This window comes from Mya arenaria, chromosome 12 (assembly GCF_026914265.1).
Source record: "Mya arenaria isolate MELC-2E11 chromosome 12, ASM2691426v1".
In the NCBI taxonomy this organism is placed as follows: Eukaryota; Metazoa; Mollusca; class Bivalvia; order Myida; family Myidae; genus Mya; species Mya arenaria.
The window spans coordinates 24784527-24809106 of NC_069133.1; the positions used below are offsets into that span (position 1 = coordinate 24784527).

Below are 24580 nucleotides of genomic sequence, written 5' to 3' on the forward strand. Positions count from 1 at the left end.
GTCATGCATCATTGACTACATTCTCCCTATTGGTCAGTTATTATAAACAAGTAATCCGATTAGCTACATCGTTCTTAGATCCAATTAAGAGCAATATTGAATACCAGCCCTGATGTAAAGGACCAATTTCTTTCTACTGAATGAGAGTATTTTAGCTTGGCTCGAATGTCCTGGTATTTTCGCCGGTCACTAGACTCCACCCAACGGGGTTCGACTGTATGTCACTTGATTTCAGACTCTTGTGTGTTGAACCAAAGTATTATCGCAAAAAAAACACTTCTTCTTTTTTCTTTTACTATGTCAGGTTCATATTTAAACCATGTGCATGCAAATATATGATTCTAATTGATTTAATTATATGTGAATGTCTGTTTTTGAAGTGTCTCAGTCATATCAATACAATTGATTAAAAAATGGATGTTAAAAGATGCACTCTTACTCCCTACGTAGATTCATCACAATTAATGTAATTGTTTTAATATATCAAAAAGTATAAATAAATGTCGAAAACAATGGTTCGTATGAAGGATTCTGAGTTTGATTTGAAAGAGAGGTGCAGAAAACACGGTATTTCTACCCTATGAGACGATAGTAAATCACAGTAAATATTTAGCACTCACCAAACATTTAATATTTTTGCGTTTTTAACTATTCAAATACAGTTACAGTCTTGTTATCAGTAATAGTTTATGCCATAAATGCTTTATTCAGTAAGTAGTTAAAGGATTATTAGTCAAAATTGATGTTTGTTTTAAAAGTGTATGTATTGCTTTTGAATTAGAGTGTCACTTTAAACGAATGACCAAATGGCAAAGATAAGAAAGCTTTATTCTAATAAACTTACTAACAGCTCCACTTCAAAAAATTAATTAAAGCGCGCATCCTAAAAATCAACACTAAAAGTATCCTAAAAACGAACTATTGGTAACAAAAATTGGAGACTGAACGTTTCATTTATCTTTCAGCATTCAATAAATTATTTCAAATAGCAAGCGTTTCCTTAACATAAAATGCTTGGCTTCCATATCATTAGTTTTACAAGTTTAACACCATCATTCAATTTCTAGGTGTTTGTTTTTCTGTGAATAGATAATCTACCAGTCTGAGTTCTCAGTGGAATCAAGAGTGACACATTGAGTTTGGCTACTAATAACTGGTATTTGGTTTGATTTTAAGTATATCATGCGTTGAACACTTTTATTGAAGGGAACTGAATATGTACCTACTATTTAATCAGTGTGTGTATATCACGTGATAAATTGCGTCATAAATGCTACGTCGGAAGGCAATATTTGCTTCGATTGAAGACTTAAAACAATGATAACTTTTCATTTTCTTTGGTTTATACTAATTTATTTTAGCTCGATTGAGACGAAAGCTGATAGCTTATAAGATCACTCTCGAGTCCGTTTCCTGGGCAGAAACCAGTACTGTGTCCTTTTTGAGAGGCCATGAGAAAGTACCCCTAGTGGGGATCGAACCCACAACCTCTTGGATGAGAGGCGGACACCTGTACCACTAGACCACTCTCACCCCTAGACCACTCTCACCCTACACTAGTACCACTAGACCACTCTCACCCCTAGACCACTCTCACTGGTCATTTTCTTTACCATTTTAAATGAAACATAGCGCATTCTATGCAGCTTACGGAGCCCCGCCTTCGGTCTTTTACCAAATTTTGATTTTTAGTTTCTTATAACACTTCGACAAACCTTTTCACGATACGGCCGTCTGACGGAGCACTGTCAAAACATTGTTTGGGAAACAGGTTTGTCGAAGTGTTTGATGAAACTAATCACCTTATCAAACTCCGGTTATGAAACAAAGGTGGGGCTCTTTAAGCTGCATAGACTGGCTTTTGTTTCATTTTAAATGGTGAAGTAAGCGAAAAGTTATCTTTGATTTAAGTCTTTATTTGAAGCAAAATATTGCCTTCCGACGTAGCATACTAGTATATGACGTAATTTATCACGTGGTATACACACACCGAAAATTTAAATAAAATAACCAAAGATCGTGTACATGTGTATGACGCCGTTGAAGACAATTCAATGGCATCATGGTTTCTCTCAGAGAAATCAAATAAACTGTAAAGCGTCAGGATTGATATTACAAAAATACAAACAAGCATTTTATTTGATATAATCTTCAATCTAAAAACTGACTTAAGCTACATTCTTAATGAAAATACAAGTAAGCATATTTTATTTGATATTATCTTCAATCTAAAACTGACGTATGTTACATTCTTAATGAAAATACAAACACTCACTTTATTTGATATAATCTTCAATCAAATACTGACTTGTGTTTCATTTGTTATGCCACTAAGACAGCTGCATACATACAATTATACAAGTTAAGTGTTTGAAATTATATTTTGTCCTTTACTTTTGTAAATCAGCAGTCAGCCGTTATTGATTTTAATCCTATGAATCACTTGTCTGGATAACCTGCTAGGGCCAATGTTGATACACGTGTGTATAATAAATATATACGTATACAGAGAACTTATAAAATTATGTATCTTTGTTTAACAATCTCTTTAAATAAGATCAAGCTTACTAAGCGTCAATACTAAATTACATTTATAAGCCATTTTTACATTCTGATTGATTTTGGTCTACATATGTATGTTGTAATGTGTATTTATTATTGTTTGTTATTTTCATTCCTCATAGATGTTGACAAATTGCATTAAAAATGTATGTGTTGTGGCGATGTACCATGTGCAAGTCAATAAATTAAATGCTTGTCTATAAATATGTTTTCTATAGTGAGCAGAAACCTGACTAATAACTCGTAATATTTAAAGTAAGGCTGGGCCTGTAGACAAAATATCATGTAAAACACTGAAGTTGTTGAAGGGTTATTAGTATGCATTAACCAAATAAACGGGCCGAGCCTCTGTGACACTGCAGTGAGGGCCCTTCACAGATTGGCAGTTTTGACATGTTTTAAATTATTTTGTCTCAGAATAAGTTTTGGCATCAATGTCTTCAATTTAGTCATAAAGGATAACTCAAAAGAGAGCAGATCTCAAGTGATAAAAAACTACAGAATTTTTTTTTTCTTAAAGCGTTGATAACGCTTTTAGCCATTAAACATCCATTTTTAACATTAATATGAAAAACTGCGATTTAATTTTTGTCAGCAGTCCTTTGTTACTGATTCCCAGACATTTCCAGGCTAGGATTGGTTCATTCCAAGACAAAATATAAAAGAAGTTGTTTAAAACAGTCGATCTGGGCGAGTGCAGCTTTAGTTATTACTTATAGTATAGGGGCTAATGTTTTAGTATTGATTCAAATTACTTGCAAAAAAAGGAGAAAAGAATAAGTTTTATAAATTAAAAACATATTGAACAAAGTATTTACCATTTTTACACACGTGTAATCAATTCAGATCTGCAAGAAATGGGAATTCTAGATGCCTATACATCACATATTATTTTGGAATAAAATGGAATGGGTTTGTTTGCAATTATTCTAATGAATGAACAGTTTTTGGCCTTGAAAGCTTGCAAATATTTACGTCCGATTTCAGTTGAGATAAAAAGAAAATATACAAACTCTTAACGTTTGTAATTGTTGTTTTTTTCCGATCATTTATGTAAAATATTATTTATAAATAAGCAACTATATTTGTGTTTATTTCATATAATGCGAGAATTGTATGAGGTCACAAAGCATCTAATATTATTATGGTTAATTTAGATACCCGGGGGACCTTTTCAATACATATTTTGAAAGTTGAGAAAATAAAAAAAACCAATGTATTTCCATTTGTGACATGTTTTATGGCATAAACCGTTACTAACGGTTTAAGAAAAATGCATAAAACATCATTCTTGGGACGGATATATGTAAAGCTGCGATCTGATCTTTTGTCAGTAGTCTTTTATCACCGGTTTGCAGATATTTACGCAAAAATCTGCTCGTTCCAAAACAAAAAATAAAAAAGTTGTCAAAACGTTCAATCTTTGAAAGTGCAACTTTAAATAAGCTTTATGTTTGGGTGAGAGTCCTTGATGGCAATGCAGGCCAAGAGACCGACTTTAGGGGTAGTTTTCTCAAGACAAAATGTACATGAGACTAAAGTGGCATCTATGGATTCTTAATTGTGTGCCTTTTGGGTAGATGGTGACCCTATATTATTTAAGTATTATTTGAAAGAGCTCAGATTATTTGAAAGAGCTTAGTATTATTTGAAAGAGCTCAGAATTATTTGAAAGAGCTCAGTATTATTTGAAAGAGCTGTATGTGTAAAGAAAGAATTTACGTACTTGGTACCGAAATAAATCTTTGAAGACACGTTTCTGTTGGCCTTGAAAGATAGAAAAACGCACCATTTAGCACCATTTAGCGCATTAAAATATTTGCAATATAATAACAACGCATTTCTATCAACAATAATTCTTTCCGTAATGCATTTTCGGTCATTCTTGTACAAATTATTAATCTTCAATCAATACCCTTACAAATGATCAGCAGGGTCAGCAGGCATTTATCATGCTCGTCAATAGCTTTATAAAATGTCATGCTTATTTGTGGGTCGGGAATTCCACTATTATCAAAGTAACAAATGATTAAAATAAATTAATTTAATGCTGTTTTTTAGAAAAACAAAAATCTTTCAACATTCAAGTCTTTAAGAAGCCTATTCTTGTAGTAGCATAGTTTTTATTTATATTTTAACTGTTCAACCAAACAGTTCATATTAATAAATTACACATACATTTTTTTGTAATTCACTGTCCAAAACACATCGGTATTCAAAATCTCGGCACAGTTTTGAATTGATTTTATTCACAAAATTTGAACAGCAAATATATTCGAAAGAGATGTTGACTTAACAAAATTTGATCAAATCAGTTTTGGACAAATTCCTAAAAATATGAGCAAAGTTTATTTTTCCCCCAAGAAAAAAACCACAGAGCGTGAAATAGAAGCTAATGGTCTGACAACATTGACACCCAAATCCAACCGTCAAACCTTAGCAGTTAATTTAACAGCGTGCTTGATTTGTATAAATAGGGCTATGATTCTGATATAAAATGATTTGAATTTCAAAGGGAATGGTTTTGATATCTGAAGGGTGTAATACGTGTGGATATTCACAGTTAAGCTTATTTTATTTTGAGTCATTCGCATGAAGCCGCTTTGAACTTTTGAAACACTTACAGAAATATTCCGCCTATTTTATTCCGCCAATTTTATACCTATCAAACCAATATTAAACGCTTCGTACTCAGTTCATATGATCAGTAGCCAATAAAATATGGTCATGTATATTTATCTTTGTTTTGTCACATATTTGGACAATTGTTCAGGAAAAAGTTAAAAGCTAACAATGGACTGATTGTTCAGAGCTCTGCTAAAGTTATCAACATGGTAAGCAACATCGCTGTTAAGTTTTAAACATGAAGTATTTGATGGTGTGCTCAACTATTTAAAGATGCACTCTTACTCCCAAATAAGATTTAGCACTTATAATAATATTGTTTTAATATTCCAAAAATGCTGAATAAATGTCGAAAACAGTGGTTCTTATGAAGGATAGCGAGTTTGATTTGAAAAAAAGGTGCAGAAAACACGGTATTTCTACCTTATGAGACTATAGTAGATCACAGTAAATCTTTTAGCATTCACCAATCATTTAATATTTTTCGATTTCAGCTATTAAATACATGGTTACAATCTTGTCATCAGTATTTGATATTTTCCAAAAATGCATTATTGAGTAAGTTGTTAAAGTTTTATCAGTCAGAATTCAAGTTTGTTATACATGTGTATGCATTGTTTTTAAATAAGAGTGTTACTTTAAATATAAACAGGTACCGCTGAACAGTTGTCCCAAATCGTGTTAGAAATACAGCAGAACACAAGTTTATCCATTAAACTTCCAGAGTTGTAACAAATTGAAAGTTAACAATGATGACGTTAACAACTTTGTTAACTTTAACAAAGTTCTGGACAATTGGCCAAATTTGAAGTATGCTAGAAAAATATAAATCATGTGTGTCAAGTCCGGATAGAAAAATCCGACCCTCGACCCTGCGAGGCCGGTAACTCAGCACGCCAATGGGCCGAGTGTACAAAACTTTGTTAAAGGTAACAACGTTGCGAAAGTCATCGGTGTTAACTTTCAAATTGCTACTGCTCTGGAAGTTCAATGCATACATCTGCGATCTGCAGTGTTCTGAACAATGTTTGAGGCGACTGTTTCAGTTAAACTTGTTTTATTTAGATATATGAAAACATCTTGAACTAGTTTGCGTTTAAAAGTTAACAACGATGTTGTTAATCACGTTGTGAACTTTAACAACTTCTGAACAATCGGTCCTTCCATGCTAACTTTCAAATATGTTTAGCTCTGGAAGTTGCACGGATACACTTAAACTCTGCAGTGGTCCTACCAAGGAATGAGATATTGTTTAAGCTGTACTTGTTTTAATAAGATATATGATGTTGAATAAATGAAATCGCAAAATATAGTCGAAACAAGAAATCTAAGTAATTTCATAAACCGAACATTTCTTCTAAGAAATTCTGTGATAAATAATATGATCTAGTCTGTACAGTAATATATGACATTAGCCTCCCAAATACCTATTATCCTGGTATTTCATATATTTAGCATTTACATTTAATTTAGTTATTTACCATTTGTATAAAATAAAAATCTATATTATGTTTTATCTGTCTTTATTTTTTTTTATTTTTCTTGATATTTGCCATGTATCATTGTTACTTTAATAATTATTTGTTGGCATAATTATCATGTTTTGTCAAGAAACTGTTATTTACATGTTAACGACAATACACTACTCTGTCTGTCTGCCTGTCTGTCTGACACATTATTAAATGTATCACTTAATAGTTAACAACGATGCCGTTAACCACGTTGTTAACTTTAACAAAGTTCTGAATAATCGATCCAGTTTTGAAATACTACATATTTACATTTTTTATACGATTTGGCCTATTTTGATTTATATTTTTGCCGACAACTAAGGTTAAACGGGTTATGACGACATGTCAGGAAGGTGTTCAGCTAGACATGTCGACAAAAAGTCGCCATTTCGAGTAAATATGTGAAGTGAATTTGACATAAGTTAGACAACATGTCTTGATATTAATCTAGTCGGCACGCACTATGTCGACATAAATTTGACATGAAGTCGGCACGCACTGTGTCGACATGAATTTGACAAAATTACGTGATTTAACTCATCCAGTTGGCATACAAAAAATCGACAATACGACATGATCCCATTGTTCATTTCTTGGTTTCGACAAAGTCAGCCAAAAGGCATTTTGATTGGTCACGATATATATGAAATACAAACTATAAACCAATGAAATCATTTAAATGTGTACACTGGCCGAAACATAACCTCTGGAAAACATTCGTAAGTTTTCCTGAAATTGCTGCTGTATAATACCACGATGCACTATATATGTCTGTAGTATAATTGTATTTGTAATATTTCAGAGATATGTCAAGAATTTTCAAATTAGAAACAAAAAAAATAAGTCGAAGAAAACGAGATTTCAGCATTTTTGATTTTTATTTTCATTATCGTTTTGCAACACTAACAACAAAATAATATAAAAAACATATTACACATAATAATATAACAAAATTGTAAAAAAACATTGTTCTTCTTCCAAGAACAATTTGGTTTGAACCGAATAAATACTGAGTGTCATTTCTTCATTGTGAAATTTCAATGTAAGATTTCACGAACGGTTCTCCGCACACAATTATGGCGGTAACGGAAGCACTTTCGACGCAATGTCGCAGAGTAAACGCTGGTCGCTAGATCGAACCAAACTGTGTATGTCTGCGTATCCCACCCCGGTCCCTAAAGCACAAGGGCTCCTAACTCACGAAGGACGCGGACAGGAGGCTGCAAGCATGCCTCATAATGCTGCTTAAGAGTCAACCGACACAGTACAGGAAGTGGTTGGTCAGTGGTACATGGAACTTGGTGGGCAGCCATACGAAAATGGTGAACCAAACGGGTTTGCGATTAATTGTGAGCGACCAAGATGGGCTCCATATAGCGCGGCGGCCGCCGGAAAGGTGATCCCAAGCGCTGGTGGCAGCATGGGTTTGGCGGCCATTTTCAACTTTTCGATTTCCGCCTCATGGAGTCTTTTGGCCTTGGCTCTGCGGTTCTGGAACCATATTTTCACCTGGGTCTCTGTGAGATTTAACGAGGCGCTGAACTCGGCCCGCTCGGCTATGGAGAGGTACTGTTTCTGGCGGAACTTCCGCTCCAGCGCCAGGAGCTGTGAAGTGGTGAACGGGGTCCGCGGCTTCCGGTTTGTCTTGTGCTTCCGGAGTGTGCACTTCTGTGGGTTCATTCTTTGGGGGCTCACGGCGCCTGGAAGTAAAAAAGAAATTTATAAATAGTTTTGAAATTAAATGTAAAGATCTTGATCTGTTAAGTTTTTCCACACATGTTCCATTTAAAATTTATTTATTAACGCCGGCTGCTACATTTTGATACGATAGATCTCTGATTGATATAGGGCCAATCATTCATTTAAACATATGCAAGAACAGGAAAAAAAGAAAAAGAAAAGTAAAAATCCCATAACACTTAAAACCAAATAACCGTTGAAAAATCCGTTTTACGACATTCGTTTTATTTATAGATGCATTTTAATAAAGCAGGCACGGTTCAGTAGAATAACTTCTGGATAAATTGTCTGAGATCTTTTTATTTTCACACACTATTTGCAATGCATCCCGCAATTAATTAACACACATGCGCCTATTACCATTTTGTCGATAATGATTAGTTTATTATTATACATAAACTCTTCACATATTGCAAGTATTGATGAGGTCTGATTTTATCAATCGATAATAAATTATCAAAGTTTTACATCACAGCAAAAGCAACTGCGTATCCCAGGATTTTTATAATAGGTAAATAAATCATAATTAGTGCAAAATTGTACAAAATGTAATTCATGTTCAGCGAAAACGATAGGTAACGAATTGAACTTTGGTAAATAGTTGTATGGTTGGTTGGTTTATTCTGTAGTGGTTATGTGGTATCAATGTAGCTTCTATATACTTAGTTGCCATCAAATGATTATAGACTTATCAATGGCATCCAGATAAATAATTGGAACACGTTAACGGTCGCGGATGGATGCTGATAATTGTATAAATAACAACACGAAATATAATCAGCTGAAATGTATATCTTATGGCCATGTGGTAACGGACAAACATTGGCTACCCTGCTTAACGAGGTCTGCAAATTTGTTTAGAAACAGTGGGCATAATTGAATTAAGGTGAATTAGCTTTGCGACCATGATATTGTATGATAAGCCACAGCCGCATGTATGGCGGTGTCACTTGCTAACAAGGCCAAATGCCCGCTAAATTGACCAGCTGATGATTTGAGTTCGGGTGATAAAAGATTAGAAGCCGGCAAATACCGGGACCCTGTCACCGTTATCGGTACCGTACCCGAGAAATTGGGAGACGCCGGGAAATAAACGCGTTCATCGAACACTGAAATTTCTAGTCTCTCCCGCCATGTCTAATATTCGCCCTAATTGTAATTAAATAAATCAGGTTTTAACTAAATTTATCAGTTTTGTGTCAGAGTGTCAAAGCACCAGAAAGTAATGATGCACGTTCGGCGGAGCAGACGTAATAAACCGATTATTATCGATAGTTAAATCGACACTTAACTCTTTTGATGGAGTGACAAGAGCTTGCTTTAATCAGACTGCTGAGAAAATAATAAAATGCTTGGTTTGCTTCTAAATAAAATGTGGTCTGAATATTTGTATTCGATATAAGACATTTTGAAGAAAATTTTGATTTTTGGTATTTCAGTAATGAATTTGTATCAAATCAAGTAAAATATAAGGCGAAAAACGTAAATATACGATATATATATATATATATATATATATATATATACGCCGATTTAGGGACTAGTCAGTCGAGAAATCTTAATTCAATATTCTTGTTTTCTCAAGAAATTTAGCAATAACTGCATTACATCTTTGTCAGTTAATAGTGAATAGCGAATGTTTGAAATAAATTTGTAGTGAAATTTGAGTCAAAGCGGTTCCATATTCCGCGGTCTATAATTATATTCATATTTCAGAATATGAAATTCATATTTTTAAACTCAACATTAAAACATAAACAACTGTGTTTTATTTAATAACGAATGCCATTATTATTGTAATTGCCATCCCTGTAATACAAGAAATTGTTAAAACGTGGAATTTATTAGTTAACAGCTGAATTTGAGTGTATTAAACATTTATATAACGCAATTGTGAACACATGCGCAGAAAACCGAAAAAAATAGTTCTTAATAAGAGCGACCACTTTGAAGAGTTTTATAATTGCAGAAACTAATAAAATATTATCGGATACCACATATATTATTAATAATTTGAACCAGATTGTAACCGGTATTTCTGATGTTCTTTCAAGGAAAATAAATTCTATGCAAAGTTTATAAAAGTACATACCGCATATATAAATTAAATCTTAATTAGAAACTCCTGTATTTATTCTTATGGAAGCGTATATCGTATACTCTTATGATGTGATCACATAGTCTTTTCGACATGTTTTAAATCGACTTGTTTAGTTAAAACATGACATGCTGTCAAAAAAGTCGACTTGCTAAATTGTTAACTGGAAAGTGTTGACTTTTTTGTTCATATACTTTTTAAAGCTTTTAAAGGCTAGTCGTCATATAACTCGTCTCATCGGCATTAAACGAGTCGAAAAAACGACATGATCACGCCATACGTTATACGCTTCCATACATTTTTAATTGAAATATAATAGTTAATAATTTAATTATTATAATTAAAGCTTTTGAAATCTATCGACAATCTTCATATAATAATTTATTAAATACATTTTAATTACAGCATCCCATTTGTGAATTAATTAGAATATTTTGTCAAAACATATTTTCTAAACTCGAATTGCAATTAATACTGATTTGAAATTGAAAATTAGCAACATCAAATGGCATCCTATTAATTTTAAATTAATTATTTAAGAAAAAAAGAGTTTTTAACGACGTCCGGATTTGTAAAATATTGAATTAAAGTGAAATGAATTAAATTCAAATTACGAACGAGGCATTCGGTAAATATTATAAATAAATAAATAATAATATTGATATGATAAATGCATTCAAGTTCAAAAATATTCCAAAATAAAATGTATCGCTTCATCTGTGTTAGTCAGTTATTTATATACTATGATTTTCTATACACATTTGTCATTATTAATGTTCGACTTCTGAAAAAGTTTCTATGCGAAGAAATTTAAAAACTCGTGTGTACCCATATTATGTTAGAAAATTGATTGTTCGCGATGCTTTACAATTTAATTGTCTTATTAAGTCATTTATAAATTTTATGTGGGATACGCAAGCTTATACTATCTTGTAAAATACTTTTACAATACTTTTATACAATACACTGTATACATGTATAAATGGTTTGATTCTGGTTTTAACACGGTACATACATTTTAAGAAAGGTATAACCGCATATTTATAATATGAATATTACTATTCCGCTCCTCGTAAATCTTGATTTATCCGTATGTTCCACCCGAATGATATTTTAAAATCAGCCGAAATATACTATAATGATTTAATGAGTATTATTGGGGAACGTAATTTTAGATACCAGAATACGTTTGCAAACTATTTTTAAATAAAACAAAATTATACAAACTTGGCGGTGGTGAGATTCTTGAAGATGGCAGCCATGGGAAGCCGGCGTTGACACCGAGGCTGCTTGGCCATCGGGACTCGTGCGCCGGGCTGGGCACGTACGCCGGGCTCGTGGGCTCCGGAAGTCGAGTCGTCGTAGGTGGGCTTCGGCCAAGAATGTCATCCATGCTGAAGGAGGAACTATGGGATTTGTTGTGTGCGGGCGGCGGTGGCGAGTGCTCGGACGTCGGCGGACTAGAGGTGTCGGAGCGGGGTGAGTGCTGGTCGCTGGCGTCCGAATCCCTTCCGGGAGAGAAATGTGGTGGTCGTGTATGAGAGGTATGTATATTAATACTTAAACTGCTGGATTTTAAAGAATGGTCTCTGGTGGAATTCATATTTGATGAATGTGATATTAATGAGTCAACTCCAAATCTGAGAGGTGTTTTAAATGCTGTATGCGGTGCGTATGTATCACAAGTACGTCCACTATATACACCGGCGTCCCTGTGTTCAACTTCCGGCGACAAACGGTCACTATTACACGGTGAAGGCGACCGCGACATCTCCGGTTTCCGTCCGGACAAATCTTCCGCCGTCGATTCCACGTCTATAGGAGAAGTTGACCTTGGTCGGCTGAATGCCGACGACTCGCTCACAGACAGAGGCAAAGGCTGCATAATGTTCATTTATATCAACTCGTATAAAAATGTGTCAAATCCTCTTCAGCAAAACCACGACAATGATATAAATTATTAATGTTTGTTTACACAACAAATATATCCATTAACATTGTTTATTTGTTAAGAACACTTCAAACTTGTTTTCAAACGTTTCTTTAACTGAATAACTTAGGTAGCAACATTATAAGTCATGCTTTATAAGCAGAACTGACGTCACGCCCACAGAGCGCCGTGATTAGTCGGCGCGAAAATTAGCTGTTAATGAGGCTGAACGAGCAGTTTTCCTATTGGATGAAAATGATATCTGTTTAATTTATCTCTTTCGCTGACAGGTTGATTGAGTCTCGTAAACAAATCAGAGTTGATCATGGCCGATTCTCTCTCTTATGATCCACCGAGCCATACAATTTGTGTTTAATGATATTAGCGATTGTGTGTTTTGTCTTTTCTTTCCAATATCCAGTTTTAACAGCAGCCATTTACTGGCGTATTGTTGTCTAAATGGCCGCCGTATCATTGCTATCGTATTTCACGCTAATAACAGTGTTCGGGCAAATTTAAGGAACCTGAATGGCTTTATAAATTGAATTTGTCTGAACAGTCTGAAAAGTTACAACAAACTAACTCCCGCGCTGAAGATCATCCCAGATCAGTATCCATTTTCCGCCTTGAAAACTAATTTAGAATTTTTAGCTATTGTAACTTGTGGGGCGTCTAATTACCGGCTCCCTGCTAGTATTCTGGGACCGGGGCCGTCCTGTCGCTCCCTGCAGATAGAGACAGTCACATCTGACATTGGACGTCAAAAACTACAAATATTTAACGTAGAATTTTGGACATTACATGTCAATATATTTATTCTTCTTTTTGTTTTACATGTAAACAATATACGATTAAAAACTGGCCCCAACTTCTGGAAACTTCTTTAGCTTAACAGGCTGAAACAGCTTATTTCGATTAAGCAAAATACATACATGAATTTTGATAAATGAAAAATGGTGTAATGTAATTAAGATATAGATAATTCCTATTTAAGTATATCAACTCTTAAAAAAGTAAATATTACACAAAATATTAAAAAAACAAGAATAGTGAGCTAAGCTTAATCATGTAAGGGCCATAAGATGTCATGTGAAATTGGGGCCAGGTTATTTTGAATCAAGCATTTATCGGTTCCTCTGCGAATGTGATGATGCAGTTTTACGACTAGAAATCTTCTAACTGTTATATCAAAGTAACATTTTGGTTCCTTTCCAGTACATATTTCTTCAAGTATAAGGAGATTTTCGAAAAAAAAAACACACAACAAAGATGGCACATTGGGATAATTTTAGGTGTCGAACATAAAGACCAAACCAAATATTGCTAGCTTTTGAGAACATAGACTTACTAGAGGACTTATTAATTAAACAGATCAAATCGATTTCACATTGAAGAACATTTTAGATTTAAGGTCTTTTAACATTAGTCACAATTTCGTTTTCAGTACAGAAACTTAGAAGGCCTCAATGTTCCCAACTTGGCAATATCAGCCAGTCGGGGATGTGTGTATTTTTTTTTAATGTAAGTACAGTATAGGTTAAACCTAAGTCGATTAAAATGTATCAGGCAAGTAGCATACATTGGTCCGATTGTTCAGAACTTCTTTAAAGGTTGTTATCGTCATTTTGGTTAACTTTTAAAGGTTTACTGTTCTGAATTTCCCATGGACAGACTTTTAATCTGCAGTATTTCAAACAAGATTTGAGACAACTGTTTCGACTTTGCTTGTTTTATTTAAATATATGGTACGTGGTTAACTAGTTCACCTTTAAATATTAACAACGCTTTCTTTAACAACGTTGTTAACTTAACAACCGGCATATAATGTGAATGTTTCAGGCACACATCTTCCACTGTTAAGAAATACAGCATGAAGTAGGGTTCGAAAATATACATAATATTGAAATCTCTTCTAAAGCTATTCGGACAAAGCCACTTTTCGACGTGAGAAAATAATCTCGTAGACAAAGAAATCAGTCTGCCATTTTTAAATTGAAAAAAAGAGTTGGAATGATGACATGTTTATAGTCTAACAGGTTTGTTTTTGAAACTTGTAAATTTATTTCTTATTTACGGGCCCAAATTCAATCGAGTCAATATGATAATTGTATATTATCCATCATCGCTGGCGTTTTCATTTTCTAAATTAAATTGACTTTGTATCAATAAATTCATTAATCACTAACTTTTATTACTTTGATTTCAACTAAAAATTGACATCTTCATTTTACAATTGAGCGCTATAGGGAAAGTTGAAAACTTCATTAGCCAATGTCGTAAAATATAAACTTTACTATTGTCGTAAAATGCCGTAAGGCATTATTTTGTGTCATCTTGCGCCATTTTGTTTTTAATGATACAATCACCGCAGAATTATATCGATTAAGGCCCCATTATGGTCCGATTTAAGGATTTTGTTGACAGAAACTAGAAATATAATGACATAAGATTTTTATCTTTTCAAATTATGTCCGATTACATTAGGGGATGACAAATGTGAAATTAGAAAAGGTAAACAAATATATTGAAATGATGATTATCAATTAACAGAGTAATTATTTACAGGTCATTATCAGACCATACTGTCCCTTTTGCGGAGACGCTTGGACTGAAACAGAAAACAAAAGATAAATATTGTGTCGAGATACACAGGGCTACTGTTCTTATCAAGATAAGGATAAACAAATTATCGCATACAATTTTGGAAAATAAAACTTTTTGTTCTAGAAATTATGAATAAGAAATAATTGCAATTGTACTAAATGGGAGCAATTATTGAATATGTAACTATTTGTTTCCTGGATTGATATTATATATTAATTAACTACTAGTAGTTTTTTTGCCGAGTCATCCAATAATTCTTATCTTAAGTTGCACTCTCATTGTTTGATTTTACAACTTTTTTTTCTTTAATTTTTGTTTTGAAATGAATGAATCTTTGCTTAAGCATCTGGAAACAAGTGATAAAAGACTGGTGACAAAAAATCAGATCGCAGTTTTTAATATTTACGTTCGAAAATTGAAGTTTTGTGGCTAAAACCGTTACTAACGCTCTAAGAAAAATGAGTTTTTAGGCATAAAACATTAATTTTCGAAAGTAAATATGAAAAACTGCGATCTGATCATTTGTCAGCCGTCTTAAATCACTGGTTCGTAGACATTTTCGCACATATTGGCGCATTCCAAGACAAAAAATAAGGTTGTCACAACAATCGGTGAGAGTGCATCTTTAACTATTTTTTTCTGAGTCAATAAATCAACATCCTTATTTAACGCTTATAAGAATGCATAAACCTACATCAATGAGCATGGATTGTTGTAGAAACACGGGTCTGACATTTACTTCGTAAACGCATACTAATTACCCTGTAATAAGGTCAGTGTTTAAAATGGTATTTTGTCTACTGACCCAGCCTCAGTTTAAATCTACCGATTCACCTGATTAAAAGCAATTACGGCTGAATGCGGATATATAGAAACAAATGTTCGAAAGATTCGAAGAAAAAACAATCCCAATGGACAAAATATAATTTCGAACACTAAAATTTATATCAGTTGGTTAACAATGATAATCTCTTATCAAGTACACAAACGGCTGCCAGTAAATGCCCAATTAAAATGATTTTGATAAATATAAAGTGAATGGCAAATTTTGTACACATATTAACAAGGAGCTCGTTTATGTTCTTTTTGATTTGTTATATCTTCTTAACAGAGTGAACAAAAACTCGAAGCAATTTACCAGAGATAAACACAGAATGTAAATCGACGCAAAAACTGCTTTTGACAAATTAAGAACGATATAACAATGAGGTTGGAGATTTGTACCATAATTACGCCGCTTATCTTACAACTCTGTATATCAGACTTGGCACTCACTACCCACAACTAGCTACCGTTTTCATGAGAACACTAATTGTGCCCGCATTCTTGTGGAACAGCTTCCTGTCTTCTCAGCTCTGCGACTCTTGTACCGGGAGCTCAACAAGCCAGGAATTACTCACTCGCCGTGATTCAACAACAATAGGGTATATGAATGCAATGCGTGGCTTTTGAATTATAGTTTAGGGGTTAAAAAAGATTTGTTTCCACTAACCGTTTCACAGTTTTTGTTTTACTCTCATTGCATAATAGAAAATAATACAGTCGAACTTCGTTGGCTCGAATTCGCTTGGCTCGAATTCCTCTTTGGCTCTATCTGGATTTAAGGAGCTATTTAAAGGACCGATTTCTTTATACTGAATGTCGGCAATCCGCTTGGTTCGAATATTTCGGGGCTCGAAGTATTTTCGTTGCTCCCTGGGAGTTCGAGCCAACGAGTTTCGACTGTATGTGTTTTGAGGTCATCAACATAAAATTAATAATACAAAATGTTGTATATAATTATGTAAAAGAACAATAATATATGTTAACCAGGGGCCGTATGGTAAGAAATGTAGTACTAAGTAGGTAGAAATAAAATTATAAATAGTTAATAACCCGATCAACACTAATTTGTCCTCTCATCCATATAAAATTTGTTTTTCTGTAGTGTGGATTTTTGTTCATCATTTTCTAAAGAAATGAGTATTTTGTGAGTGAACATGTTCAAAGTTGACCTTTTTATACTTAAACTATTTTACACTAGTGATATAGGTCGATATGGTACGGAGTACCGGTTCTCCCAAAAAAATAGATATAGAAAAAGGAGTAATGCTTACATACCTTCCCTATTTTTTTATGTTACTGGAAACACAGAAGTTTTTTTGTCTTATCTGCATTATTAGACAAGACGGTTATTACCAGCCCATGACAAATTAACACTTGTGTTTACAACTTAGACTCAAAGACATAATTTGATGCAAAAACAATGAACATCTGAAACAGTATAGTTTCAGCCATGCCTAGAACACTAAATTTCTTGTGTATTTTACAGTTATGTGACCAATTTACGCGTGAAATAACGCTGTTTTCTAGTGTTTCACGACCCTTAACATCATTTATGAAAAGAAAGTGACTACATTAGGCGTAGGAATACAACGATGCGGTGAAAATGAAAACCAAAAAAGTAGATCAAGTTGATCCAGCATGTTGTTGAAATCATAAAACATTCAGCTTTAAAACCAATTCAGATAGAGAGTAACCAATGGTCTGAGATGGTATAACCATGCTTTGATTCAAGTCATGTGTTAAAAGAAATAATAAAAAAATGTTGCTTCTGAATAAGTGTAATTTGCCCCAGCTAGGCATAGCAAGTGCTCGCATAGGTGTATGTAAGCTTATCTTTACTTGCATTTGGGCAAGGCCTATTAGGCGAGTGCTCCGAGAAGATTGTTGGCCATTTGAGGTTTATGGTTCATAGTGCACAGCCAGAATATAAACCTGGTTCGAGCAACCCTGGTTCTTCAACGTGCACCAGGTTATAGCACTGTCACGCGGGACCAGGCCCGAACAGCGATTAGTATTTGGGTAGTGTGCCGGTGGCGAATCAAACCTGCATCCTCTGTATTGACAGTAAAGTGTGTCATCTTCCGCCATTTTGTTTTTAATGATACAATCACCGCAGAATTGTATCGATTAAGGCCCCATTATGGTCCGATTTAAGGATTTTGTTGACAGAAACTAGAAATATAATGACATAAGATTTTTATCTTTTCAAATTATGTCCGATTTCATTAGGGGATGACAAATGTGAAATTAGAAAAGGTAAACAAATATATTGAAATGATGATTATCAATTAACAGAGTAATTATTTACAGGTCATTATCAGACCATACTGTCCCTTTTGCGGAAACGCTTGGACTGAAACAGAAAACAAAAGATAAATATTGTGTCGAGATACACAGGGCTGCTGTTTTTATCACGATAAGGATATACAAATTATCGCATACAATTTCGGAAAATTAAAGTTTTTGTTCTGGAAATTATAAATAAGATATAATTGCAATTGTACTAAATGGGAGCAATTATTGAATATGTAACTATTTGTTCCCTGGATTGATATTATATATTAACTAAATAGTCATTTTCCGAGTCATTCAGTCAACATCCTTATTTTAAGACGCACTCTCATTGATTGATTTTACAACTTTTTTATTTTTTAATTTTTGTCTTGAAATGAATGAATTTTTGCTTAAGTATCTGGAAACAAGTGATAAAAGACTGGTGACAAAATATCAGATCGCAGTTTTTAATATTTACGTTCGAAAATTGAAGTTTTGTGGCTAAAACCGTTACTTACGCTCTAAGAAATTTGTTTAGGCATTAAACATAATTTTTTGAACGTAAATATGAAAAACTGCGTTTGTCAGCCGTCTTAAATCACTGGTTCGCAGACATTTTCGCACATATTGGCGCATTCCAAGACAAAAAATAAGGTTGTCACAACAATCGGTGAGAGTGCATCTTTAACTATTTTTTTTCTGAGCCAATAAATCAACATACTTTTTTAACGCTTATAAGAATGCATTAACCTACATAAATGGGTATGGATTGTTGTAGAAACACGGGTCTGACATTAACGCGGTTAACGCATACTAATTACCCTGTAACAAGGTCAGTGTTTGAAATGGTATTTTGTCTACTGACCCAGCCTCAGTTTAAATCTACCGATTCACATGATTAAAAGCAATTACGGCTGAATGCGGATATATAGAAACAAATGTTCGAAAGATTCAAAGAAAAAAACAATCCCATTGGACAAAATATAATTTCGAACACTAAAATTTATATCAGTTGGTTTACAATGATAATCTCTTATCAAGTACACAAACGGCTGCCAGTAAATGCCCAATTAAAATGATTTTGATAAATATAAAGTGAATGGCAAATTTTGTACACATATTAACAAGGAACTCGTTTATGTTCTTTTTGATTTGTTATATCTTCTTAACAGAGTGAACAAAAACTCGAAGCAATTTACCAGAGATAAACACAGAATGTAAATTGACGCAAAAACTGCTTTTGACAAATTAAGAACGATATAACAATGAGGTTGGAGATTTGTACCATAATTACGCCGCTTATCTTACAACTCTGTATATCAGACTTGGCACTCACTACCCGCAACGAGCTACCGTTTTCATGAGAACACTAATTGTGCCCGCATTCTTGTGGAACAGCTTCCTGTCTTCTCAGCTCTGCGACTCTTGTACCGGGAGCTCAACAAGCCAGGAATTACTCACTCGCCGTGATTCAACAACAATAGGGTATATGAATGCAATGCGTGGCTTTTGAATTATAGTTTAGGCGATAAAAAAGATTTGTTTCCACTAACCGTTTCACAGTTTTTGTTTTACTCTCATTGCATAATAGAAAATAATACAGTCGAACTTCGTTGGCTCGAATTCGCTTGGCTCGAATTCCTTGTTGGCTCGATCTTGATTTAAACGACCTATTTCTTTATACTGAATGTAAGCAATTTGGTTCGAATTTTTCGAGGCTCGAAGTATTTTCGCCGGTCCCTAAGAGTTCGAGCCAACAAGTTTCGAGTGTATGTGTTTTGAGGTCATCAACATGAATAATACAAAATGTTGTATATATATAGATAAACATGTAAAAGAACATTAATATATGTTAACCAGGCTGAATGGTAATAAATGTAGTGCTTAGTAGGTACAAATATAAATAGATAATAACCCGATCGACATTAATTTGTCCTCGATAAGATTGCTAGCAATTTTTGGGTTTCGGAGCATAGAGCATGGACAGAAATCTAGCCCTGGTTAGAACTTACCTGGTTCTTTAACGTGCATCAGTGTCACACGGGTTACCCATCAAAAATTCCTCATGAAAGGCCGTAATTAATTAGTACTTGCGTAGTGTTGCGGCGGGGAATCGAACTTGCACCCCTGGACTAACAGTAAAGTGTATTATAACTAGACCACTGACCCGCCACACAATTCGCTTAATCGGCCTTCAGTTTCGTTCACTTGTCATAGGTATTTTGCCCTTATCTGTATAAAGATGGATAAATGTCTTAGTTGTAAGATAAATCTGCTATTGATAGTCTCAAATCTGTTACTAGAGTGGCGTGTGTTTCCTGCATTGCATTCAGGACTTTGCGTAAATTGATTTCTGAATAAGAGTTAAAGACAATCTACATGAAGATATTGTTTGTTGAATGTACTTTTATTTATTTATATTCAGTTTGAATGTACAGTACATTGTTGAGATTGAAATAAACTATCAAAAATCGTGTAGTTTGCACTGATTATCCGAAGACGAGACCAATAATAAAGCCAAGTTGAACCCCGTTGGCTCGAACTCACTCTTCTCTTTTTTTTCGTTGGCTCGAACTCACATTTCTCTTTTTTCTCGTTGGCTCGAACTCACTTTTCTCTTTTTTCTCGTTGGCTCGAACTCACATTTCTCTTTTTTCACGTTGGCTCGAACTGAATGTAGACGACCGATTTCTTTCAACTAAAGTTTAGCGTTCCCGCTTGGCTCGAACTCCCCGAGACTCGAAGTATTCTCACCGGTGCCTGGAAGATCGAGCCATAGGAGTTCGACTGTAACTCTTTGCTATTGTTTGTTTGAATAAATTCTAACCAAATTCATGTATGTACCAAGAATGGGAGGCTTTCAGTAAAGATCTTAGTCAATTTTAGTCGTAAATTGAAATTATCTTAGTGCTATAGTTTAATTATTTGGTTACATATCTGGCCCCAATTTCTCGAAACTTCTTAAGTCCTTTATAACAGGATTAAGCTAAGCTCAATATATTTGTTTTTCTCTCTCCCTCTCTCTCTCTATATATATATATATGCGTTATATTTACTTCTTTAAGAGTTGTTAGAAATTATATAGGAATAATCTGTATGGTTATCACTATAAATCATTTTTCATTTATCAAAATCCATTTTGTGTATGTATTTTGGCTAATTGAAATAAGCTACTTAAGCCTGTTAAGCTTAAGAAGTGTCGAGAAATTGGGGCCTGTGCAAATTGAACTTAAGCTAGCATTGAACATGAATACAATGTTGTAGACTAATTTTTGATGTATTGCCATTTGAGACTATCAATAGCAGATTTAAGTTCATATAAACTACGACTTAAAGATGCACTATTACTCCCAAATAAGATTTAACACATTAAATACAATTGTTTAAATATACCAAAAAGGATGAACAAATGTCGAAAACAATGGTTCTTATGAAGGATACCGAGTTTAATTTAAAAGAAATGTGCAGAAAACAGGGTATTTCTACCTTATGAGACAATAGTAAACCGCAGTAAATCTTTTAGCATTCACCAATCATTTAATATTTTTGCGTTTTCAGCTAATAAATACACAGTTATACTATTGTTAAAAGTAACTAATATTTTCCATAAATGCATTATGATTTTGAGGGTATATCACTCAAAATTTGTTTGTTTTACATGTGTGTGTATTAATTTTGATTAAAAGTGTCACTTTAAGTATCTTATTGAAACGACCCCAGACAATCCACACCAAAGCAATGAGAGGATGGAACAACCTTCTACACACTTTGTTTCAGCCTCTGTTTTCAAGGCAATGCTCAAGGACAAACTAAAAAAAGACCTCTTATCACCCCTAACCTCCACTTACCGAGAAAATAAATGGTATTTTAGCATTTTACCTTCCTCAAATCAGTGCCCCATCAAATACTATTAGCAAATTGCAAAATAATCTAAACTTTATCACTGCATACGGCGTCAAGAGGTCAGACCAAGGCTTTGCTATTTGTTTGAATTAAGGCAGGACGTATGCTCAGCTAGTGATCATGGAGTAACCGCTGGGCTTGTTGAGATGTATCAATAAGCAACGAGGACGCTATCCGGATTTTCATTGATTTTAATTACAGATTAGTAAATTTTTGATTTTGGTTCCATATTGGTAGGCCTTGATCAGGCACCCCGGGGCTATATAGGTCCTGACAGTTGATGGCTGCCGGGCAGTGTTCACCGCTGATGCTAGCTGTCTGGAGGAGTTTATTTCGCCGGCAAAGTGTTTAGTAATTGACGGGAATTTTCGCAGAAAAAGATAGCACAAGCATTTTACGAACTGTGAGGATTTTATTACGCCGGTTCAAAGGTCGTTTCTGCAGTTCTATGATGATGCTTGTCTGCAATACGACATCAAACAGTTCGATATTGCACCCCTTGAACGGATGATGTTCGGTATGGCCATCAATGTCTCCTTGTGGACTTCCTCAAAAATCATCATATCCGCTTGTCAGCCGTCCACCTTTCCTCAGAAGGTTGGTGTCCGATTTTCAATGTTTAAGGTGCAAAGGCTTCATAATTTGTACTGAACTTTCAAAGCAGTATATTGAATAAGTATACATCTTTTCAAACGTACCTGCATACGTTTATCCATATACAAGGGGTCCTTTGAACCATGAAAGTACAGTAAAACCACGTCGTCTCGAACTTCCAGGGACTGACGAGAATTCCTCGAGCCTCGGAAAATTCGAGCCAAGCGGGAATTGTAACATTCATTAGAAACAAATCAGTCATTTACCTCCAGTACGAGCAACGAGGAAATCGAGCCATGCGAGTTCGAGACAACGGGGTTTGACAGTACAACACCGTGTTAGAACACCAAATTCAGTGTTCGACTGAAAAACAAGAACAGACGAGCGTTGTTTTTTCGCTCGGCGGCTCTCTTGTCTTAGAATTAGACTATAACAAAATATTCCATATTAAACACTGTATTCTTGACATGCAGGGATTGTACGAATCAATTACATATTTATGATTATGACGTACTTATCTTAGTGCGTTTTATGAACTATTTCTTTGATTTATTTTAAGTTGTCTGTTCACTAGAAAATATCACACATTTTGGATGTTTGGCTGTATAAGTATACATTTTTTCACAATCGCAGGGGAATTCGTTTATAATATGATTTCTCATTTACAAAAACGTCTTTATAACACGTGTATTATCACGAAAAGAACAGTTCATTCACATAATATGACTATTTATTGTTAAATTACCTTGTATCCCCACAGCGATTCCACTTTGTTTCTTACGCGCAATAGCTATATATCCCGTTTAATAGCAATTACATTTATTGAGTCAAATCTTTGCATTTTGTTGGCGTAATCCAGGGCTGATTTTCTCCAAGACGATTTTATGAGGTAATTATTCTTCCAATGAAGACTTGTGTATAAAATGTGATAATAAACTTATCCACTGAAGAAATAAAATATCACTAATTGTACAATTAATAAGTTTTATTGACTACATAAACATTTATATCTGCCAACACATGTAAGGAATACCATGAAATATAAATTACAAAATTCTTCTAATAGTATCATAATCTTCGGCTTTAAACCATCCAGCACCTCGTGGATTGCCCTTTTTATTGCCATTTCATGCTTTGCTTCCACGCTCAAATGAAAAATAATGATACAAAGAGAAATAGAAACGTTTGGTGGTAATTAATAAGTCGTGTATATCACATAAGCGTAAATGATATGTAACCGGTGTTTTTGCATTCGGAACTCCTCGGCCATTTTCCATCGAAAACAACCTCGGATGTACGCCGGTATATCAGTAGAAGTAGTTCGTATTTTTTTAATAGTTGTTTTAAATAATTGTTGTTTGTAACATGTATGTTGTATATCTAACTTTAAACTGAATGCCAATGAAGTGAATTATTGGATAAAAAATTAAGATCCCCATAAGTAAAGTCATTTAAGTTTCACTGCTGAATTGATATATCTAAGCGATCTACTTGCAGCGTAGTTAGAATGTAAAGATTTCTGACATTGTAAACCGTCCATATACATCCGATGTTGTTTTCGATGGAAAATGGCCGAAGAGCTCCAAATGAAATGATATGTAATTGATTAATTTGAAAAGGAATTAACCACGGCAGCTAGTGAAACAACCTGATAACAAGATTGTATATAACCGTGTATTTAATAGCTGAAAAACGCACACATATTAAATGATTGGTGAGTGCTTTACAATGCTCAACATTCGTCTTTTAAGGTAGAACTACTGTGTTTTCTGCAACTTTCTTCTAAATAAAACACAGTAACCTTCGAAAGAACCATCGTTTTCGATATTTATTCACCCCTTTCGGTAAATTAATACAATTAATTGTGGTACATCTTATTTGAGAGTAAGAGTGCATCTTTGATGAATAAGCCCC

The 24580-nt window shown here is 34.2% G+C and overlaps 1 protein-coding gene across 1 annotated transcript; it reads right to left on the minus strand.

Moving 5' to 3' along the window:
* Nucleotides 1-7568: 7568 nt before the first annotated feature.
* On the minus strand, nt 7569-12571 carry LOC128211947 (homeobox protein MSX-2-like). Its single transcript, XM_052917105.1, has 2 exons — nt 11764-12571; nt 7569-8398 (listed from the first exon to the last, which is right to left on the minus strand). The coding sequence occupies exons 1-2, from the start codon at nt 12428-12430 to the stop codon at nt 7980-7982; spliced, it is 1086 nt and encodes a 361-aa protein (XP_052773065.1). The 5' UTR covers nt 12431-12571; the 3' UTR covers nt 7569-7979.
* Between the last annotated feature and the right edge of the window lie 12009 nt (nt 12572-24580).